The sequence below is a fragment of the Sphaerodactylus townsendi genome, linkage group LG11 (genome assembly GCF_021028975.2).
Source record: "Sphaerodactylus townsendi isolate TG3544 linkage group LG11, MPM_Stown_v2.3, whole genome shotgun sequence".
NCBI classification, from domain to species: domain Eukaryota; kingdom Metazoa; phylum Chordata; class Lepidosauria; order Squamata; family Sphaerodactylidae; genus Sphaerodactylus; species Sphaerodactylus townsendi.
In genome coordinates this window covers 16,843,422-16,866,842 of record NC_059435.1, presented here as the reverse complement: position 1 = coordinate 16,866,842, position 23,421 = coordinate 16,843,422, and the positions used below count along the sequence as shown (strand labels likewise).

Here is a 23,421-nt window from a genome sequence, read left to right as displayed (position 1 = left end):
CTTTGCTTTGAAGCAACCGTGCAACAATTCCAACAGGTGAATCACGACCCTAGGAGGGTTTACTCAGAAGCAAGCCCCATTGCCAGCAACTGAGCTTACTCCCAGGAAAAGATCACACTTTAGTTCTTCGCATGAAAATCAGTGGAGTTTAACAGCGCTTAACAGGGTTACCTACACTGCTTCCCCAAAACTAGGTCTTAGGTTTAATGGTAATAATCGAGCCCAGCGGTCCAGGCCAGCCTAGATGTGGGGGGGCACTCTGTTTGCACGTGCCCACAGAGAGGGCTCTGAGTGCCACCTCTGGCACCCGTGCCATAGGTTCGCCACCACTGAAATAGGCCATCCCCCATTGTTTTCCCCGTCCAAATGCTTTCATGACACTTTTTAACCTTATTATACTTCAGTTCATGGATTGGTGTCAGCCAGAAGGGCAACTTATAAATATTTAAAATAAAAACATCAGCAGTAAAATTTACTCATTTCTGCAAGGCCAAAATTGGAAGGTTTTCTAAGACAGGGAGGCCCAGTATTTAGGGCCACAATGCAGAATGCTCTGTCCTGCATGCAAATACCACACGGTCGCGTTTGCCAATGCTGAGCAAAATTACCTCGGGCCATGTGTTTGGAAACAGGAAACCCACATACAGTGAAAGAGTAATGCAAGTGGAATGACATCTAACCTCTCTTGCACATTTAAATCATCCACCCTTTCTCTGAGCAGCCTGTGAGTTTCTCCCTTTCCCTGTTGTTAACCCTGCAACAATGCTGTGAGGCAGCTTAGGATGAACAGCCCAAGGTAGCAAGTTGTACCATCCCGTGCAGAATTGGTGGCAGAAAGTGCTGTCGAGTCTCAGCTGAATTATGGTTTGTCATTGTCTGCCTCTGGCTGTTTCTGCATGGCCTCACGAGAGGAGGTGCACCAACATAGTTGATGCCGGTTCATCCCCCAGGGCCGTTCGCACGGTGCCCTGAAATGGTCCCAGTGTCCTAGCGGCCCACGGGGCTACGTTCGCATGGGCATGCCGGCACAGATACCTCTTACCTTCTCTCCCGGCCACTGTTGCACTGGAGAGGCCAGGGGACATGCCCTGGTAGCCATGGCAACGACTCCAAGGCCAGGGGCCAGGAGGTGCGTCCCCTGGCCTCTCCAGAGCAACGGCGGCTAGGGTACAAGGTAAGCGGGATCTGCGCCAGTGCAGGGAAAATGGCAGCTTCCACACAGTGCCGTTCACTCGGCACCAAATGGAAGCCGGCGTTTTCCAAAAGACTTGCTCAATGTGCGATCTCCCCTCCTACAACAACGTTTTTACCGGTCCCACGCCAGTCTAAATGGCTCATGCAGAAACAGCCTCTGTGTGGGCCAAGAGAGTTCTGAGAGAACTGTGGACTGCCCCAATTACAGCCTTCTAATCCCATTGACTGCAGTGGAAGAGGATATTAAATACATTTTGGACAAATGTATTCTGCGAGGATATTACATACATTGGGCAGTTTTGTAATTCAGGCAATAGCACCTCATACTGGCCAGGCTGATAGTTCCAAGGTAATAAGTAGAATTGAAGGAAGTGCATCCAAGCGCTTACCTAAAAGTCTGTTTGCTTCCTGTTCAGCTGCCTTTTTCACCTGCTGTCTGAGAGATCTGGTTAGGTTTATGTGCTAAGCATAGTCGCTCACAAGGCATGTTAAAAAAATTCTTGAATGTTTGGAGTTGCTTAGATTTCCCTGTTCTTGTGTCTTTCTGAAATTTACAGTGTAATTTTCACAGTCAGATACAGTAATGCAATCAAGATAAAAACAGAAAAGTCCCAGTGGGGTTTTTGAGGTGAATTGCAGATAAGATCCTATAGTCTTAAATGCAATTTACATGCTTAATAGGATCAGAGAGATTTGGGAGAGGCTAACAATGTCGTCTTTGTGAGAAATGTAAAAAAAATTCCCCAGAGCAACCATTGCTTAAATACAGTGCATGTGTTAGGACTAGGGAAATGCTGGAATGTAGTCTTGGTATTGTACCTGAGATTCCATGTACTTAGTAAGAAGCAATCCTGAAACTGTTATACTTGCTGTAACATGCAAGATTTTCTTAGCATAACCTCCTTTGTTGCAACTCACATTCTTTGTCCTAATTTCTATAGTATTGCTTTCAATACCAGCATTTCAAAGTTATCTAAAATTGCGCAACTGATGATAATTTCTTGTTGTCAGCTCTGTTAGTAAGATATACAACCGTTCAGGATATATACAAGTGTGCCATTTTGAATGGGTGGGGGAACAGAGACAGTGTTTCAGACCATATATGACAGTGATGGCGAACCTTTTCGAGACCGAGTGCCCAAATTGCAACCCAAAACCCACTTATTTATTGCAAAGTGCCCACACGGCAATTTAACCTGAATACTGAGGTTTTAGTTTAGAAAAAATGGTTGGCTCCGAGGCATGCATTACTTGGGAGTAAGCTTGGTGGTAGTCGGTGGCTTTGCTTTGAAGCAACCGTGCAACTCTTCCAATGTGTGAATCATGACCCTAGGAGGGTTTACTCAGAAGCAAGCCCCATTGCGAGCAACTGAGCTTACTCCCAGGTAAAGGATTGTGCTTTAGTTCTTTGCATGAAAATCAGTGGGGTTTAACAGCATTTAACAGGGTTACCTATACTGCTTCCCCAAAACTAGGTCTTAGGTTTAATGCTAATAATCGAGCCCAGCGACCCAGGCCAGCCTAGATGTGTGTGTGTGTGGGGGGGGGGGTACTCTGTTTGCATGTGCCCACAGAGAGGCCACTGAGTGCCACCTCTGGCACCACTGATATATGACTTTTACATTGAAAGCTGTTTGGAGATTGGAACCTATTTATATCTTGCTTATTAAATTCTGCAAAGCACTGCTTACACTGAAGGTACTACTGAAACAAAACATCATCTTTGTATCTAGTGGTCATTCGTGACTTGTGGGGACATCAAAAATTTATCTAGCTAGATCTAGAACAAAGGTTTCTTCAAATCCAGGAGAACCCCCAGGTTTGTAGACAATTCCTTTTTTTCCAAGTTGGGGATAACTCAAAATGGTACTAACAGTGTGCAAGAACAAGTTGCCATAGCAATCCAATGAAAACATGGGGGCACCTGCCATCAGGAGCACAGGAGAAGCAAGAATAGAGCAACCTCCAGCTTACTTTCTTCATATGCCTGCTTTCCTTCCTCCCTGTGGCTTGTCTCACTGGCACGAATGAAGAATTAAACAGGAGAGAAGAGGGAAAACTAGCTGGGTGAAAAGATTAGGGGGTCCAGGCAGTCAGTTCAGGGGGAAGAGAAGGGCAGTCATTAAGCAGAGGGAATCATTAAGGGAAATGGGATTTTCCCTGCCATGTGAATCCTCGCATCCTTCCTCACATGGTTGTTATTTCTCAGCAGGTCACTGGTTATAATCAAGTGGTTTCTCTAATCTCACTCCATGTCACCTTTGCAGGTATACAGATTAGAGCGGGGTGTGGCAGCAAGACTTCTGCTGCTCTGTATTATTGTGATTATCAATCTTAATCATATTGCCTAGAGAATATTGGGGAGGAGGGAATGATACCTCTGATGCGGAAAGGAGATTCAAATTTGTATCCTTCTTCTACAATGCTATAATTTGAGCTGTTTGCTAGTAAAGATGCTTGCTAATGAATCTGCACAAATTGATTGATGCATAATTGAGGCATTCTGTTTATTGCCATATGTAATAGTGACAGCCACTTACTTGGATTATTTTTAAAAGGAACAGACCAATTTTTGAATATTATTATTATTATTATTATTATTATTATTATTATTATTATTATTATTATTATTATTATTATTATTATTATTATTATTATTTATTTTATTAAATTTAGTATACTGCCCTATCCCCGAAGGGCTCAGAGCGGTGTACAGATAAAACATCAGCATAGTAGTAGTAGTAGTAGTAAGAATAAGAATAAGAATAATAGTAATGATAGCAATGGAGTCAGCATGGTGTAGTAGTTATGAGTGGCGGACTCTAATCTGGAGATCCAGGTTCAATTCCCCTCTCCCCCACATGAAGCCTGCTGGATGACATTAGCCAGACCCAGTTCTCTAAGAACTCTCTCAACTCTCTCATCCCTGTTCATCTCTGGCCTTGAAAATCATATGGGGTTGCCCCAAGTAAGCTGCAATTTGATGACACTTTACACCACCACCAGTAATGTATGAACAGAGCGCTCCAGAGGTGGTAGCACCCCAGTACGTCCCTTCGTTGCTCAGGGTTAGAAAGCTGCCTGTCATTTTCGTCTCTGATGTAATTATTTCTCCTGGATATTTTTTCTTCTTTTTGTTTTGCCATTGAAAATATAGATTCCAGTCCAGTCCAAGGCCAGAGCAGCAGCAAGGAATACAACCACTGATTTCTGTTTACTGGCAAAGTTCAGTGGCAAAGTTCAGTACCATAAGTCTACCCCATGCGGCCTTGCATGAGAAAGCCATGCAATGATAGAGAGAAACATCAAAGGCCCTGCGTTGTTTTCTCAGCAAGTTTGTCCCTAGTTTTCAAGGCTGGATGGAAATATATTTGAAAAAGAACATGCTGTTTCCCCCCCTCCCCCTTTGAAAGAACATGTTGTTTCTTCCCCTCCCCGCTTTGACGTTTTCTTACAGTAACAAAATATTCCATCACAGCAGAGTTCTTGAGACTTAGCACTGCTGAGTCAAATCTACGGACAACCTTGCTTGTCCAAGCAGCGCACAAATTCAAAAATATCCTCTTATCTTCTAGATATGGCTACCAATCTTGATCCTCTTTGATCTGAGATTGCAAATGCCTTAACAGTCCAGGTGCTCGGCAGCAGCAGCAGCAGCAGCAGCAGCAGAAGGCCATTGCTTTCACATCCTGCACTTGAGCTCCCAATGGCACCTGGTTGGCCACTGCGAGTAGCAGAGAGCTGGACTAGATGGACTCTGGTCTGATCCAGCTGGCTTGTTCTTATGTTCTTATGTTCTTAGAAATTAAATGTATTCGGTGCATAAAGAAGTAAAGAGTTCCATGACTGAAATTACTCGCAGAATCCTCAGAAATTGTTGGTGCTTCATCCCCATTAGGAGCCATTTGCCTCTTAGATTCTCTTCTTGCCCATTAGTGGCCTTCAGTGGCAGAATGTAATTTAAGGAGTTGGCCTTTAGGTAAAGGGCCAATGAGAAACTGCAGTGATAATATTACAGTAGTGGTGATGGAAAGTACCAACTGACTTATGGAGACCTTGTAGGGCAGGGGTGTCAAACTCACGGCCCTCCAGATGTTCATGAACTACAATTCCCATCAGTCCCTCCCAACATGAGCATTGGCTATACTGGCAAGGGCTGGTGGGAACTGTAGTTCATGAACAGCTGGAGGGCCGCGAGTTTGACACCTGTGCTGTAGGGTCTCTGGGACAAGTGACAAACAGGCTTGCTATTGCTTGCCTTTACATAGAAATCTCAGCCTTCCTTGGTGGTCTCCCATCTAACCAAAGCCAACCTCACTTAACTTCCAAGATCTGAACAGATCTGGCGAACCTGACCCATCCAGGTTAGGCCAATATTCATTGATAAATAATTTTGCATAGCTGCTCAGATTTTTCCTGAGGCAGATGCTGTTTTCACAAGAACTCCTCCACCTCCATTTATGGTAGCAAAGTTTAATGTCGGCATAAAAGTATGTCAATATTGAGACAAAAAAAGGTGTGTCTCATTTGGCCAAGCTTCACAGCTTTGGAAAATCTGGTCTCTCCTATGACTTGAAAGCCTGTATAACTTTAATTGTTCTCCATGTGGAGCTATTTGTCTTTTGCTGTTAAAATTCAGCTTCAGATGTTTGATTTTTTTCCAACCAAAGAAGGTTGAGGCATTTGGACTTTTATATTGATTATTGGTATTTGAACTCTAGAAGGTCTAAGTCACCAGGAATTCAGACAAAAAGGATCCCAGTCGACAACTCCCAGTTTTGGTTTGCTAATGTTGGAAGCAGAGCAGACTCGGCATTCAGGCTCAAAAATGTTTTGACATTTACAAACCAGAGGTGGAGATTAATATGTCCTCCATCCAGAAGGAGGGAACAAGTTTGTGCCAGTTCAGGGCAAAGTTTGTGGTTCAGATGTGATACTGCAAGTTCGTGTTGTCTTAAGGTTGCTGTTCTGTTTGTAATGGCTCCTAAATCCATACAACAGATCGTAAGCAGTAGTGTGCACTTTTCACCATTTCATGTTTTCTGTTAGAAGAAATGAGAACTGTTCAGGAGAGCTAGCATGGTGGATAAGAGTAGGTAGACTCTAATCTGGAGAACTGGTTTGATTCCCCGCTTGTCCACATGAGCAGCAGACTCCTATCTGGTGAACTGGATCTGTTTCCCCACTCCTACACACAAAGCCTGATGGGTGACCTTGGGCCAGTTGAAGTTCTCTCTGAACTCTTTCAACCTCACCTGCCTCACAAGGTGCCTGTTGTGGGGAGAGGAAGAGAAAGGAGTTTCTAAGCCCATTTGAGTCTCCTTACATGAGAGAAAAACAGGGTATGAATCCAAACTCTTCTTCTCTTCATTTGTATCTCATTGAAATTCTGAAGAAGCGCCCTTTAACAAAAGATGTAATGTTGGCCTTTTTGTTGGGTTGTCAGTGAGGATGCTTTTGCTGCTATGTATGCTATGGCCTCATGACTTCCTTCCTCTCTCTTCTCTGCAGTCTGCCAAGGAACCATCAACAAGTTGACCCAACTTGCCAGCGAAGAAGAACATTACAGGAATCTGAAGAGAATGTATGAGGGCTGTGAGATCGTGCTCGGCAATCTAGAGATCACCTATATGGAGCATTTCCATAACCTCACTTTCTTGAAGGTTAGTAGGATGACTCACATTGTTCTAGTGCAAATGAAGATGAGAAGAAAATTGCTCATGGTGGTCTTCCGGAAACACTAATCCATTCCTTGGTCAGCAAAGTGGATCATTTTGTCAAGCAACAGGCTTGTGGGAGGCCAAAACCTCGTGTCCCAACCCGCACCTCCGAGCCCCCCTGACAAGCCTCAATGTCAAATATCAGTTGTCTGCACCCTCTTTTTCATCAAAAAACTAATGGTTAGAAGACTTGAGTGCCACAAAGGTAGCTTAGGGGCTCATTTGTTTGCAGAGAGCTAATTATGTCTACCCCTTTTTCCTACTTGCTCCCAAGGACAGATTGCAGTTAGGAAGAACTATTTCATTTCACCTTTCCAATATAAGAGTCCCTTTTCCAGAAATGGATTGGGGGTGTGTGTGTGGATGGGGCCGCTTGTTTTTCTGGGGTCCGGAGCATAAATGTTTATCTAAGTGAGGGTTCTAGAGCATAAATGTTTATCTAAGTGAGGGTTCTAGAGCATAAATGTTTATCTAAGTGAGGGGTCCAGAGCATAAATGTTTATCTAAGTGACATTGCTTCCTTTTAGCAAAGGACTATCCATCATCTGCAGAAAATAATGCCATACACAGAACTTGGCACCAGGAACTCTGGATTCAAATCTGAATTCTACTTGGACTTTAATGGAATGATCGCAACTGGGTTCTCTGTTTTTCACTCTTATCTAGTGCTCTGAACTGTTGAGACATTGAGCTGCATCCACACCAGAAGCGGCGGGCCGTGGCACTGAGGCAGCATCGCCCCACCGCTCCCATAGAAGATTCCCGGTGATGTGGGGAGGCTTGCAAAGCAAAAAAGCCTCCCCACCACTGAAAAGCCTCCGTGGGTCTCAATGGACTTACGCCACTTTTCCAGTGGCTTAAGTCCTAAGTACACCCCGCTGGCAAAACACTGGCAAAGACCAGGAGAGAGCCGACAGTAGCCATACCCCCCAATTCCACTATGCAGATGGCAGCAGGGGCCCTGGGATGCTGGTGCAGTGTTCAGTGCCGTGTTCCAGTGCTGGGTGGTGGTGGCTGCATGCCGGCGGGATCACACACACCTCCCCCCCCCCCACTGACGTAAAGGCCCCAGGAGGGCGAATCTGCCAGTGCGGCTGCAGGCTGCTCCCACAAACAGATCCCCCTCCCCTTTGGATGGGACTCTTAAATGGATAAATACTTAAAACATTTTCTGAGAATGTTAGCGTGACTGTGCATCACAGTGAAATTTCTAAAGGACCGAACCCTGTTGTGGTTTTACACTGACCTGGCAGAGGGGCCTGTAGAGAAAATGCTGCTGAATTGAGGAAGAATGAGGATTGTTTAAAAAAATATACAAAATAGATAATACAAACCAAATTCAAATTACAGCATTCAGAAAACAGACCTGAGTCCCAACATTTTCAAGGGCACAAGGACTTCATATTGAGTGTGGTTTTCCAGCCTCCTCCCATTCACAGTGTCCCAGAGTGCCTCCACAAAATCAAGTTCCCTTGTCCCCCAAAAGCCAGATTTCAGGGTGCATTTTGGGCTGTCTAGAACAGGGGTAGGGAACCTGCGGCTCGAGAGTCACATGCGGCTCTTCTGCCCTTGCACTGCGGCTCCACGAGCCGAGCCGCTGGCCCCATCCTTGCCCACCCTGCAGGCAGCAGGGCGGGCGCACTAACTGCCCGCAGCTGGCTGGGCCGCGCCGCGGGCTTCCCCTCTCGCCTGCCCTATTGGAGCGGGGTGGGCGCTTTCCTGGCGGCTGGCAAGGCCGAGCCGCTGGCCCCATCCTTGCCCGCCCTGCAGGCAGCAGGGCGGGCGCATCCATGCGCTTCTCAGAAGGAGTGGAGTAAAAGGTAAAAAAACCCCAATATATACAGTGTTATCTTTATTTTAAATGTCAACAATTATTTGCGGCTCCAAGTTTTTTCTTTTCCCATGGAAAACGGGTCCAAATGGCTCTTTGAGTGTTAAAGGTTCCCTACCCCTGGTCTAGAATGAGGATGACAGAAGAATCAAGTTCTGCTCCTGCACCTGCAGACACACTAATTGGGATTCAAGCTATATTGTTTAAATAGTCCATAATATATATAGTCATACCATGGCCCTTTCCCCACATACCGTTTGCTGCGCGCTACTGCCCCCAAATAGCGCGTGGTCCAGCGGTGCTCCCCACGAGTCCGGGCAGCGACAACGCAGCCGCCCCGACTTTGCGCTCTAACATCCCTTCAGCGCGCGTCATTTCTGACGCTGAAGAAACGGCACCTTCTGACTGCCCCGTGCAGAGCGCGGGGCAGTGGGGAACAAAACCCCGGGGCGGAAATCGCTCGCGCTCAGAGTAGCGCACTGCAAAACGTAAGTGGGGAAAGGCCCCATAAAAAGTATTGTACCTTTGTTTTTAGCTCAGTATAGTAAAAAGTTTAAATAAAATATATTTTGTCTTGCTTCCACAAAACCTTACTGTATAACTTTATAGAACCTATATCCAGCTTTTTGAACTCTACCTCTCAATCCAATGGGAATTTGCGTCTCCCCAGCTTTATGGTTCAGTCCTACATAGAATTGACATGGGCTTAGAAAGGTGTAACACTTCTTAGGATGGCACCGTGGTATACCTACCTATTTCACAACTTAATTGCAGGGGCAACAATTATGTTAAATCCTCCAAGCTGCCCTTTTCATTATACAGCAGAGACATTTCTTAAGGAAATATTAATATCTCCCTATGCATAAAATATCAACTGTGATACATTATCTTGTTTCATCCACCTCACCATATATATGCAATTTGGAAGCAAAATAATATTTGTGAATATTTGGACGGCCTGGGTCTTCTCCATTTATTTTTCACCAGTGCCTTAAAAAGAATTCTAGATAGTCAGGATTTCTCCACTATTCTCCGCCATTTTCAGGGCAGTTCTTCACCACACGTTTGTGGGAATAAACCCCACCGAATAAACCTAAGCAGGATTCTGTGTCGGATTGTTCCCTTTAAATGTGACCTACTGACATTCGTAAAGATAGGTAAATAATGAAAAGAAAACACATCTATAAAATTATGCATGGGGTAGAAAATGTTGACAGAGAGAAATTTTTCTCTCTTTCTCACAATACTAGAACCAGGGGGCATTCATTGAAAATGCTGGGGGGAAGAATTAGAACTAATAAAAGGAAACACTTCTTCACGCAACGTGTGATTGGTGTTTGGAATATGCTGCCACAGGAGGTGGTGATGGCCACTAACCTGGATAGCTTTAAAAGGGGCTTGGACAGATTTATGGAGGAGAAGTCGATTTATGGCTACCAATCTTGATCCTCTTTGATCTGAGATTGCAAATGCCTTAACAGTCCAGGTGCTCGGGAGCAACAGCCACAGAAGGCCATTGCTTTCACATCCTACATGTGAACTCCCAAAGGCACCTGGTGGGCCACTGCGAGTAGCAGAGAGCTGGACTAGATGGACTCTGGTCTGATCCAGCTGGCTTGTTCTTATGTTCTTATGTTCTTAACACAGATTTAGAGATTGTACACATGGGCGGGTCTCCAACCACACGATTTCCTCCAATACATTTCCATTTGTATAATTGGGGCACTGATTTCTGCTTACCCTGCTCCTCTGCAGGAGAGCCCCCAACTTGCCCCCTATTCTGCTTCCTGAGCATCTGATAACCTCTAGGAACAAAGGGGGTGGGTGTCCCAGTGAGCTACAGCCGGAGGAAGAAGCAGGGAAGTCCGTCCCTGTGGAGGCTTGGAAATCCCCCACTGTTTCTTAATGTATATTATACATTCCCTTCTACTTTTCATTTGATATGGGCTGCATGTTTTCTGTTACAGGAGTGCAGAAATACTTGGCAAAGTTCTGTAGCATCTTAAAGAATAACACTTTTGTTGTGGCTTAAACTTTTATAAGTAGGACTCTTATCTTATGAAGCAGGTCTTTGCTTATAGAAGTTGTAGCCACGGTAAATGTTTTAACTTTGTTTTTATAACAAAAATTGGGAGTGGAATTTTAGATCCCAACACAGAAGGTATCATAAAACTCAAATATTCAAAAAGTTGGATATCACTTGTTAAAAAGTTTACCTTATGTTCAAGACAATTAAGGAGCTAAGATCTCTCAAGAAACAAAATAAAAGGCCAAACTGTTTTGCAGGAGATCACATAACTTGAGATTTGCCCTCAGAAAAGAAAATGTTATTAATTAAGTTTCTTAAGAAAACTTTAAGTTGATTTATTAAATAAACTTCACTTAACATGGATGGCTTTAAATGTACGTCTTAAAAGCTGTATTTGACAAGATGAGGTTTTCTCCAGTCTCCAACCCCAAAATACTGAGCCGCTATGGTTGGATGTTTTCCATCTTTCCAGTGCTGTGCAATTACTGAGTGCAGGGCACTAAACAAAGTCATAGCTGCAGCTTTACTGGGAAGTATTATAAGAAAATAGTGGAATTGTTTAGGAATGTTACTTTGGGGGGAAGGTTTTTGTGATGGAACAGGGCTGCTTTGACTTGCAGGCCCTATTCCACTCCGCTCTCTCCCAGGGGTTCCCAACTTCTCCTGCAAGGGACTTCTGTCTCTTAGGCTAACTGTTGCCACCACCTGACCTTTTGTAGGAATTTTCAACTGGGGAAGGTCAGGACCCCCCAGATTCCTGTCCAACTTTGAGGCTTTGTTTCTGTGTCCCCTGCTTCCCAAATCCTGGGTACCACAGGGATGGATTAGAGACTGGTGCACCCCTGGAGGAATAACTGCTTGCCTACGGTCAGCCTTCCCCCACTCCTGGTGCCCCCCAAATAAAATAATGTGTCCAATAATGTGTCTGTGCTACGAGCATGCAACGTTAAAAAGTATTTATTAAAAACATAATGTTTAGAAGCATACGTTTTGCACAGCATCAGATTGAACAAGGGATTTAAAAGAAATGAGGGATAATCCCGATTCCTCTGTTACTTTCTCTGTACACACCCTGTTAGTTGTTAAAATAGGGCAGGCTCTTAAGCTTAGGATATTTCAGCTGCCTACAAATGCTCCATTTCCTCCATCATCTGTCAAATTAGGACTATTAAAAGCAAACATTTCTTCATGCAACGCGTGATCTGTGTTTGGAATATGCTGCCACAGGAGGTGGTGATGGCCACTAACCTGGATAGCTTTAAAAGGGGCTTGGACAGATTTATGGAGATGTCGATGTATGGCTACCAATCTTGATCCTCCTTGATCTGAGATTGCAAATACCTTAGCAGACCAGGTGCTCAGGAGAAGCAGCAGCAGCAGAAGGCCATTGCTTTCACATCCTGCGCCTGGTGGGCCACTGCGAATAGCAGAGTGCTGGACTAGATGGACTCTGGTCTGATCCAGGAGGCTCTTTCTTATGTTCTTAAGAAGTCTTTCAGTTCCTTAGTCAAGCACATGGTCAAAATGGCTGCCTCTTCCAGACTCCAAACCAGAGTTATGTCTCCTTTGTTGATCTCAGTCAGAAAAGCCCGATCCTCTCTGCTCCCAAGAGTTTTTCAATTCCCAGTCCCCACCCAATTGACCTGGTCAGTCGGGGCCAAAGAAGCTTTTCCTGCTGGATCCAGATATCTTCTTCTTGAGGCCCTTCTGTCCTTTTTAAGACCTCCAAATCTGTGATACCTCCTTGGACAAGGAAGGGGGAAAAACCTATCCCACTGTCTCTGTTAAAGTTTTTGACAGACTGAAAAACAATGGAACCACCTATAGATAGGGCCTTCATACTGTTATAAAGTTTAGTAACTGATTATGATTTTTAATATGTAATGAATTAAATAAAGTTTTCTCCTGTTAGTGTTGATGGAATTAATAAGCCCTCTAAAAGTCTAAAAGAAGATATTTTATATGTTACTAAGGCAAAGCTAATCATGGTTCAGTAACTCATGTGAATGATAGGCAAATGCATCAAGTTGCAGTATCCTAAGCTGGGTAATTTTATTGTAGCACCTGGCCCAATTAGAAGCAAATGAGTAGCAATTTGTATCAAACTAGCACTAAAGCCCATTTTAAATAAAAATAAAATGGGCTCAGAAAGGTGGGGGAGGGAGGGCGGGGAGGGTGAGGACCCCCCCTTCCCTCCAGGAGAGCAGCCCATATTGTTTGGGGTTGGGGAGGCTCAGAGAAATCTAAAGCATGCTGGATGGTTGCATAAACGGAAGGATCCTCAAGTGATTTTGCTAACCTAAATATTAAAGCCTATCATGACGCAGCCAACTTAATATGGGCAAGTACTGTGTTTCCCCGAATATAAGACAGTGTCTTATATTAATTTTTGCTCCCAAAAATGCGCTGTGTCTTATTTTCAGGGGATGTCTTATTTTTCTGTGTTCTGTTTGTCAGGCATGCTTCCAAACAAAAACTTTGCTACGTCTTACTTTCGGGGGATGCCTTATATTTCGCACTTCAGCAAAACCTCTACTACGTCTTATTTTTAGGGGATGTCTTATATTCGGGGAAACAGGGTAGTTCTTTGGACAAAGATACAAGGGGAAAAGTTTATGGAAATGACCATATAATAATCAATAATTTTTATTAGTTTAGGGCAAATATTAAAAAAGCTTTCTCCAGATATTTGTCATCAGCAGTGAGAGATTTAGATAAGCGCTAACAGTTTCAATTGTCTACTCTGAATAAATGGATAAGAGTTTAGATTGTTCTAAGAACGTGTCTCAGAGGAATGGTGTGAGTAAAAGTAGTGGTGGTCATATAACATCATTTCAGCACCTGCTGATGAAAATTTTTTTTAAGTAAAAAGCATTACATTCGATATATCCCTAAGACAAATTAATAAATCTGAAAATCTGATCAATCTTCCTATATGGTTTCAAGCAACCACACTCGTAAACGGGCTCAAACATTAGGCTATGAATTCACAGAAGTTGTCTGGAAGTTGTCTTGCCTGGAGGCTCTTGATTTTCTGTTTGTTTGCATTTCAAAGATAATACTTTTAGAATGATTCGTAAGGTTTGTTTAACTCCAAAAGTGATTGCAAAGAACTGTAATTCATGTGCTGCTAATTGTTGGTACTGTCAGGATGTGTCAACAGAGGTCTTGTACATGTGGTGTCTCTGCCCAAGAGCAGTTGACCATTGAGATAAAGTTGTAAAGTTTGTTAAGAAACTGGAAGTATCTGAAAAATGCCTGAAACCCTAGTTTTTATTAATGTAGCTTTCATTCTTGGAAAATTCACAAATTATTCTGTTAAAATCAATGACAACATCAAAAATCGAATTTTGCACAATCTTGGAAATTGAATAAGTCTGCAAGAATGCAGGCATGGTTGGGTAAACTGGATGGTACTTACCAGCTGGTTAGACTTTCCTTTTTTTATCAGCAGCAAGAACTTTGCATGGTTGTTTTCTGAGTGATTGAGAGTTATGAAACGCATTTGAGAAAAACGTGTTAGTTGAATTTGTATGTTAATTTTGTATATACTTTGTATGTTAATTTGTATGTTAATTTTGTATATACTTTGTATGTTAATTTTGTATAAGATTGAAAAAATCAATAATAAATACCCTGAAACAATAGAACATACCCAGCACATCTGAAATAGCATAGCAGGGGATATTGTGCTCTCACAGTTCACAGAGAACGTGTGGATGCCTTGTTACTTCTGATACAGGTGATAAACAGCCAGCCTGCTGTAATCCTTATTTCTCTGAATAAGTACAGAATTTAACTCCGTTCTATTTTGCTCAATTTTTCCTGTTAGTTTTTTCTCATAAATATTATTATCCAGCAGTAGTGTGGTGTAACGGTTAAGAGTAGTGGACTCTAATCTACAGAACCTGGTTTGTTTCCCCACAGCTGCACATGAAGTCCGCTGGGTGACCTTGGGCTAGTCACAGTTCTCTCAGAACTGTCTCAGCCCACGTAGAAGCAGGCAATGGTAAAGCAGCTCCAAACATCTCTAGCCTTGAAAATTCTATGGGGTCGCTATAAGTCACCGATGACTTGACGGCAAAAACAACAGCAAACCATAGTCTGAAAGAAAAATGGCTGACATCTAGTATCGTTGTGTTGTCTTTCTCTTTGACCAGAGTATACAAGAGGTGGGTGGCTACGTGCTGATAGCAATGAACTCAGTGAGAAGTATTCCCCTGGAGAATCTCCGGATAATCCGAGGAAACCCCTTGCACGAAGGTGCTGCGCTGACAGTTTTGCTGAATCACAACCATGAACGAGGACTGGAAGAGCTGCCATTGAGAAATTTAACAGGTGAGATGCAATCCACCACAAACCTTTATTGGCATATAAAACAGGACAAAATTTTAAAACAAAACAAGGTTAAGAAATGCAGTTAAAACTACTAATTTCCAGCATAAAATTTGCAACAGTTTCACAAAAGAGCACATCAGAGCTGTTCAGGAGATTGGGTATCTTAAAACACTCATGCCACAACATTGCAAGAAAATGGAATTCATGTATTTCATGCGTATCTTATTGTATTTAGGACATAGAAACAAAGAACAGTCAAGTGTTTCAACCATAGTCATATCACATGAACAAACTCTTTTAGAACGTTTTGAGATGCAATCAATTTATTCCAATCTTGAATGATTGAGTGATTGATTGATTGATTGATTGATTGATTGATTGATTGAGTGATTGAATGAATGAATGAATGAATGAATGGAAGAGACACGAAGAGTTTACAAGTGTCATCATTCATCCCTGAGCTTGCTGCAGAATGGGCACTTCTGCAGGCATTCCTCTTAAAAGTCTGGAATTAAGCCGGTGATCAGCTTTCCATTTCTGTGTAGATGAGATATGGAAGGATTAAGAGATCTGGTCTGATATTTAGAGATTCCAGTCCTCGAATGATAACACTAATTCTTACACTTCTGATGAGAACTTATATGTTGTTTTATTTCTATAGTGCTTTAGAATGCTCAAAGGATATTGCCTATTGTGTTAGTTTCCAAGGGGCAAATCCTTTTAATATCACTTCAGCGCAGGAATTGTCCTGCCTTTTTTGCCCAGTGCACTGTGAATCCGAATAAGAATAATTATCTGGAATACATCATTCAGATCAGTGGAGACACCTTTCTGTTTTTCCCTGCAGGGAAAACATCTGGTCAGAGGTGACTGGAATTAGAGAAAAAAATCCAGGCAGAAAAGAATGTAATCCCTTTCCATTGCACGACGGAGCAATTAGACTTTTTTAAAATTTTGGGAAATTCTATTGGAGAACTCTTGGGTTCTCTGGCTCCCAGTTTTTATCCGCAGCATTAACTACCTTTCTGTATATTTTATGTAGTACCTGTTTAGTAAGCTGTGCTTCTTCGTTTTTAATCAGAACATCCTTCCCAACTACTACCAAGGAGCAGCAGTGGCATAGTGGTTAAGAGCAGGTGTACTCTAATCTGGAAGAACTGAGTTTGATTCCCTGCTCTGCCGCCTGAGCTGTGGAGGCTTATCTGGGGAATTCAGATTAGCCTGTGCACTCCCACACACGCCAGCTGGGTGACCTTGGGCTAGTCACAGTTCTTCTGAGCTCTCTCAGCTCCACCTACCTCATAGGGTATTTGTTGTGAGAGGGGAAGGGAAAGGAGTTTGTAATCCCCTTTGAGTCTCCTACAGGAGAGAAAGGGGGAATATAAATCCAACTCTTCTTCTACTACTCATTAAGAGCAATGCTATCCACCATTCTGTGCTGACCAGAATTGTTTTCTGCTCCTCACCATCGCTGACATATTCCTTTACAAGCTATTAATCAAATCGTTGCCTATTTAATTTTTTTGCTAGAAAACAAACCGGCTCTTTTCTTAATAACTTTGTTTTTAATTCTTTTGCTAGAAATACTAAACGGAGGAGTAAAATTCAACAGAAATCCTTATCTGTGCAACATGGAAACTGTTCAGTGGAATGACATTGTGCCTAAAACAGTTGTGGTAGACCCTGAGTCTTTTCAGAGGACGGACAATAACTCTTGTAAGTATGCATTGAGTAAAAGCACTTTTGATGTTGCAGAAACCTCTGGAGGTATTGGGTTGGATCCCATGATCCACTAGCAGAAATTACAGGGGACTGTGGATATTCCCTGGCTGCATTATGGAGGAAAGGGGAGGAAGAATTGTTCCCTCCTGTTCTTGATTTACACTATGTAATCCCCCTTGAGTCTCTCAGCAAGTAAGGTAGACTATGAAATAATAATAAAAATGCCAGACATCGATGATGCGCTGTAATAATAGCACCAATATAAGGACATAAGCTGTAAAACCATTTGTTAGTTAAGAGTCCTTTTCTAAATGATTTCCCCTCCCCCACTTCCGTAGGCCCCCCCTGCCATTCCAGTTGTTCAGGATTCTGTTGGGGTCCTGGTCCCGAAAACTGCCAAAAATGTAAGTATATCTACTCCTTTGCTTGTGTTAAACTGTGCCTGTTGGGAATTTTAATGAGAGATGCAAGGCATGACATGACAACAGAATATTAACTTGATGTATTCTTCTTGGGTCTTTTTTTGTTACTTTATTGATCATATATGGTTCATTTGATGTGATGGTTTATGAATCTTGGCTGCATTAGTTTCTGTCTGGAGCTGACACACAGACCCCGCTTTGACATAATCAGTGGGACTGGAGTAGGGTTGCTAGCCAGTGGCTAACACCAGGCATGAAATAGAAGGGTAGAGACCTCTTGGGGGGGAGGGGTTGCTATTTTGTTGATGGTGTGTGATGTTTTTCAGTGCAAACTGGGAAGTGACCTGGGATCCAGTAGAAACTCTTAATTTCTGTGAGATCCTATTGCTGCATGGTGTCATTGTGTTTATCACAGGAGCAGCAGTGGCGTAGGAGGTTAAGAGCTCGTGTATCTAATCTGGAGGAACTGGGTTTGATTCCCAGCTCTGCCGCCTGAGCTGTGGAGGCTTATCTGGGGAATTCACTCCCACACACGCCAGCTGGGTGACCTTGGGCTAGTCACAGCTTCTCGGAGCTCTCTCAGCCCCACTTACCTCACAGGGTGTTTGTTGCGAGGGGGGAAGGGCAAGGAGATTGTAAGCCCCTTTGAGTCTCCTTACAGGAGAGAAAGGGGGGGGATATAAATCCAAACTCTTCTTCTCTTCTTAATCACAGTGACAATTTTTGCATTTTTCCCTCAGTGTACCAAGCAGCAGTTGGAGCTGGGGACTGCCAGCAAGAGGCCTGACAACCCTAAACTGAAATGGATCTAATTTTCCTCTTAAAAAATTGGGACTGGGCTGCAAATCCCCTTCTTTCAGAAAGTTGTCTTGATGGAACAAATCCTCCACCCATTTTAATTGTGTTTAGAGGTTACAGAGGCATTTACCTTTGGCCAAAGATTAGGATTTCTATTTAACCTCTATTGGCTACCAGCTCTCAGTCTAGTCAGAGGTTCGGTTAGAATATATCCAAGGGAGCTTTTTTCTAGAAAGCTCACACCCAGGAAATCTAGTCTAACATTACATCTGCTTTCTTCCAAATTCTCTGCATAGTCCCTACATTATCTTTTGCTCTATAGTGTCATGGAGTCTTCTTTAACAGAACATCTTTTGTTTAGATATTTTGACTGATGTTTGCGTTTTCTTTTCTTTCTAATTATGTGTTTGATTTTTCCCCACATTCTTACTAGGAATGTACAGTGGACTGCTTGGGTTCCAGACTGAGAGCACCAACCCTTAATATTTACCCTCCCAAAGGTTTAGTGCAGGGTTGTCCAACTCTTGCGCCCCAGATGTTCGTGGACTACGATTCCCATCAGTCCTATCAATCATACTTCGTGGACTATGATTCCCATCAGTCCCAATTGGCCATGCTGGCAGGGACTGATGGGAATCGTAGTCCATGAACATCTGGGGTGCCAGAGCTGGATACCCCTGGTTTAGTGCATCTCTCTTAATCACTTTATACTCAGACATTCTATACTATACTCAGTATAGATGAGAGCCAACAGTAGACTCTAATCTGGAGAACTGAGCTTGCTGGGTGACCTTAGGCCTGTCACAGTTCTCTCAGAGCTCTCCCAGCCCGTGTAGAGGGAGTCAGTGGCAAATCACCTCCAAATGTCTCTTGCCTTGAAAACCCTACAGCTGTGGTGGCGAACCTTTGGCACTCCAGATGTTATGGACTACAATTTCCATCTGCCCCTTCCAGCATGGCCAATTGACCATGCTGGCAGGGGCTGATGGGAATTGTAGTCCATAACATCTGGAGTGCCAAAGGTTCTCCACCATTGCCCTACAGGGACGTTTAGGTCAGCTGTGACTTGATGGTGCATGCGCATGCATGCATATACCCTCGCACCCTATATAGACAACCAAGTATATGTCCACATTATCTCTCCTCCCTTTGTTTTCAAGACAAATTTATACCCAGCACTTAATACAACTAAAGAACAGAAGTAATTTGTGTGGTATCCACAAGCTGTGTGGAAGTTGAATAAATAAATATAAACACTTTTAAGAACCTATACCTATTCAGTGAGCTTTTGGACCAGTTTCTGTTTTTTCTCGGTGGTTGTGCTTTCTATCAGTCAGATAGAATTATAGTCAGATAGAATTATATGTCAAAGAATTATACGACATTCTGGCAGTGTTACATTTAATTCTTGCTCTATTTGTTTTCCAGTAACTCGGATCATCTGTGCGCCGCAGTGCTCTGCACGGTGCAAAGGGAGGGAGCCCAGTGATTGCTGCCATACTCACTGTGCAGCGGGGTGCACGGGCCCTGGGGACCGGGACTGCTTGGTAAGGCCCCAGAACCCCACATAAGATCCTATCTGTATGATGCAGTCCAATGTAAAAAAGGTTAAAAGGTTAAAGGAGAGTTCCAATGGGCTGGATTCAGCCAGCTTTTCTGGTAGTGAAACAGGAAGGAGGGACCTTCTTTACCACCGAAAAAGACCATGCTGAGAACCATGGGACCTTCATGTTCAGTGATGGTGTATGGTTGCACGTTCAATGATGATGCATGGTTACACAGCGATGATTTATAATGTAGATTGTTTCATTTAAGTCTTTCCCTCTTGATTTTGCCGTAGCTTTACCTTTTGCCTTTCCCAGTTTATGAAAACCTTATATATTTTACGTGATAATAGTTGCTCCAATGAAAAGCAGATTGAACGCGAGTTAGTTCCCAAATGGTGACCATCAGGAAAATTTTCCATACTAAAGATCTGTAGGTTGTTGCAATACTACAAAGTAAAAAAGTCATTTGCCCTGGTTGCAGCATCTTGATGAGTCAGTGACATTCAGACATCACAGTCATGGCTTGTTTAAACCACAGCTCGTTGTTTCACCGTATGTCTATATCAGACCACTTGTTCACTACCTTCCTCCTTTTCCACCTCTAAGCGGAAACCTCAGATGGTATCCCAAGCTCCTTTTTGTTACTTCGAATCTAGCAAAGCCTCTCTATGTACTGAGACTTTCTGTTGGTCAGCTGCAATAAGTGGAAAAGGCAATCAAGTGTAGGATGGGGAGGAGCCTAGGGTGATCCAACCCTCCTCCTGGCTACAGATAGTCATTGGTCCTCCTTGTCTAGGAGCAGCAGTGGCGTAGTGATTAAGGGCAGGTGTACTCTAATCTGGAGGAACTGCTATGCCTTTTGATCTGTGGAGGCTTATCTGGGGAATTCAGATTATCTGGGGAATTCAGATTAGCCTGTGCACTTCAATACACACCAGTTGGGTGACCTTGAGCTAGTCGCAGTTTTTTTGAGCTCTCAGCCCCACCTACCTCACAGGGTGTTTGTTGTGAGGGAAGGAAGGGAAAGGAGTTCGTAAGCCCCGTTGAGTCTCCTTACAGGAGAGAAGGGGGGGATATAAATCCAACTCCTCTTCTTCTTCTTTGCATTAATTAACGAGTTAACTCTAAAATTAACTCTAGAACTAATTAACTCTAAAACAAAATAAATGTTTAATAGATCCCTCTCTTCTCTCCTGCCAAGTTGCTGCCTTTTAAATCCCTCCAGGAGATGCTGAAGTCCTTGAAGTGCATTCCTCCTTGACAAGTCATCAGTGGAGGGGAGGGTGAGAAAAGAAAGGAATGAAGGAGGGTGCTAACAGACACTATCAAGAGCTGGGTCCTGCAAGAGATGCAACATTTTCTGTTGCTCTGCACATCTGCAGTTGTATCAGTGACCATTCATGCATGCACTGCTTGCCCCGCAGCTGTTTGCTTCACAGTGGGGTTTTCTCACTTTTTTTGTTTACAAAAGGATTCTCCCCCAGCAAAGTATCCCGAGCTGAGCTACCATTTTGCACCCCACTTTGTTGTTTCCATTCAACCTCCATTTGGAGAGTTTGCCTGTCATCTACACCCAAAGTGTAGATGACAGGGGAAAGCAATGACAAACCACCATGTAAATGTAGTCTGTCTAGTAAACGTTATGTTGTGATATCACTCCTTGAGTCAGTAATGACCAGTGCTTGCACAGGGGATGTTACCTTTACCTTTAGTGTATCATAATGTATATCTCTAACCCAAGAGACTGAGTTATCTAACTAATGGGCTATTCAACTTGGACTTGGTAATCTGATCCTAACCATATTTGCATGAATATGAGAGCCATTGATTTCAATGAAACATGTCCAAAGCAAGTGGACTTTAGGATCATGTCCTAGATCAATATTAGACATTATTTCCCTTCTATAACATAGGAATTATGATAACCTATGTTACAATATTATGTACTCTCGGTCTCAAGTCTCTGGAGTTCAGTCCTCCAAAACTGGGTTGGTACAGTGAATGTTTCACAAGTTTAATTTTGATTTGATGAACATGTGCAGTTGCTGTTGATTGTTGCCCAGACGTATATGGCATAATCCCTTTTGTGCTATTGTTTGTTGGCAGGCATGTCGCAATTTTTCGGATGATGCAACCTGCAAGGAATCTTGCCCACCTTTGCAAACATATGATGCTTATGATTATCAGATGAAGAACAACCCAGACGGAAAATACAGTTTTGGAGCAACTTGTGTAAAGAAGTGTCCACGTAAGTCTGTTTGGTTTTGCTGAGTGATTATTATTGTTGTTGTTGTTTGTTTGTTTGTTTGTTTATTCGCTAAACCACCCTACCCCCGAAGGGCTCAGGGCGGTGTACAACAAAACAACAACAAACATAATAAAACAAATCGAATAACCCCAGTTAAAAGTACAAAACCTTAAAACTATAGCAGCAGCATCCGTCAATAAACAGTTAATAATTAATAATAATAAGGGGCGTCTGGCATCATACCCCAGTGATCAAATCCTGGGAGTGGTCAAATTCTGGGAGGGGGCTGGCAGATGGTCAGATACACAGCCAGTAGACAGGGCAATGAGAGGGGCAGAATCAGCGGCCGGTCCCCCCAAAAGCCCGGTGGAACAGCTCAGTTTTACAGGCCCTGCGGAGCTCCCCAAGGTCCCGCAGGGCCCTAACTGCTGGAGGAAGAGCATTCCACCAGGCAGGGGCCAGGGCAGTAAACGCCCTGGCCCGCGTGGAGGCCAGCCGCATCATAGAGGGACAGGGGACCACCTGAGCAAGTTTGCCTCCATTGATGCCTAGTGAGAATCAATGAACAGCTCCGTCCAATGGGCCAGGTGCCTGGCTGTGGCGCTGCAGCCCTGCTTCCCCCCAAAAGGCTTCCTGGACAACGGGGAGGCTTAAAATGCAAAAAAACTTTCCCGGCACCAGGATGCTCCCATTGGGCTTAATAGACTTTCCTCACCTTTTCAGTGGCATAAATTTAAAGCCCCGACCACTGGCACAGTGGGGCCGATAGCTGGGAAGAAGCCAACTAACATTGGCTCTGTCCCCAGATTAGCCCACTACGCCGGCGGTGGGGGTGCAGGGATGATGCCACAGTGTACCACATCACGTCACACTGCCAGAGAGGGCCATCGCGGCTCCCTGCCAGCACATTTGCCTCTCTGCCAGGGCAAGTGCCCCAGGGAGGACAAATCTGCCACTGGGACCGTGCGCCACTCCCACCAGTGGATTCACCCCCCCCCCCCCCGCCCCGGGCTACAAAGGTCTTCCCAGTCTGGGGTGTTTCAAGATACTTGGAATCTGTTTCTCCCCAGAGTAGTCTCGTATTTTTGGCTGTTCATTCTAGAGCAGTTATTCCTAAACATTGTGCCACAATCAGTGGTATTATTATAGGTCCCATGGAGTACAGAGTTCCCAAACTGCAGAGGGTATGTGCATGATTTACTCCTCTCACTTTACATTCTTTAAATCAGTCACTGGGGGTGGGGGGGGGGGAGGTGTGAGGTTTTTCAGCTGTGCCTTTGCATCTGATGTGACTGAATGATTCATTTGCTCCCAATCAGCAAATGCTAAAAATTTACTGACAGGTTACCCATTATACCTTTGGATGAATGAATACTCCTAGAGGTCTTAATTTTGAGTGTGCCTCCAGTTTTTAATTCAGGGGAGGAAAAAGTACCTCAGCTTGTAAGAGCTTGGGAAACCTTTGTTAGGGAGGAGTTTATGGAAAACATATTTATTATTATTATTATTTATTCGATTTGATAAACCGCCCTACCCCCAGAGGGCTCAGGGCGGTGTACAACAAATAGCAAT

At 43.6% G+C, this 23,421-nt stretch overlaps 1 protein-coding gene across 3 annotated transcripts in view; it reads left to right on the top strand.

The window, feature by feature from the left end:
* The window catches only part of EGFR (epidermal growth factor receptor), a 202,114-nt gene that overhangs the window by 117,950 nt on the left and 60,743 nt on the right, over nt 1-23,421 (top strand). For all 3 annotated transcript variants that reach the window (XM_048510583.1, XM_048510582.1, XM_048510581.1), the window contains exons 2-7: nt 6,706-6,857; nt 14,935-15,112; nt 16,694-16,828; nt 17,173-17,238; nt 19,483-19,601; nt 21,708-21,849. In XM_048510583.1, coding sequence (XP_048366540.1) covers nt 6,706-6,857; nt 14,935-15,112; nt 16,694-16,828; nt 17,173-17,238; nt 19,483-19,601; nt 21,708-21,849 — 792 coding nt within the window. The remainder of the gene's footprint in view (nt 1-6,705; nt 6,858-14,934; nt 15,113-16,693; nt 16,829-17,172; nt 17,239-19,482; nt 19,602-21,707; nt 21,850-23,421) is intronic.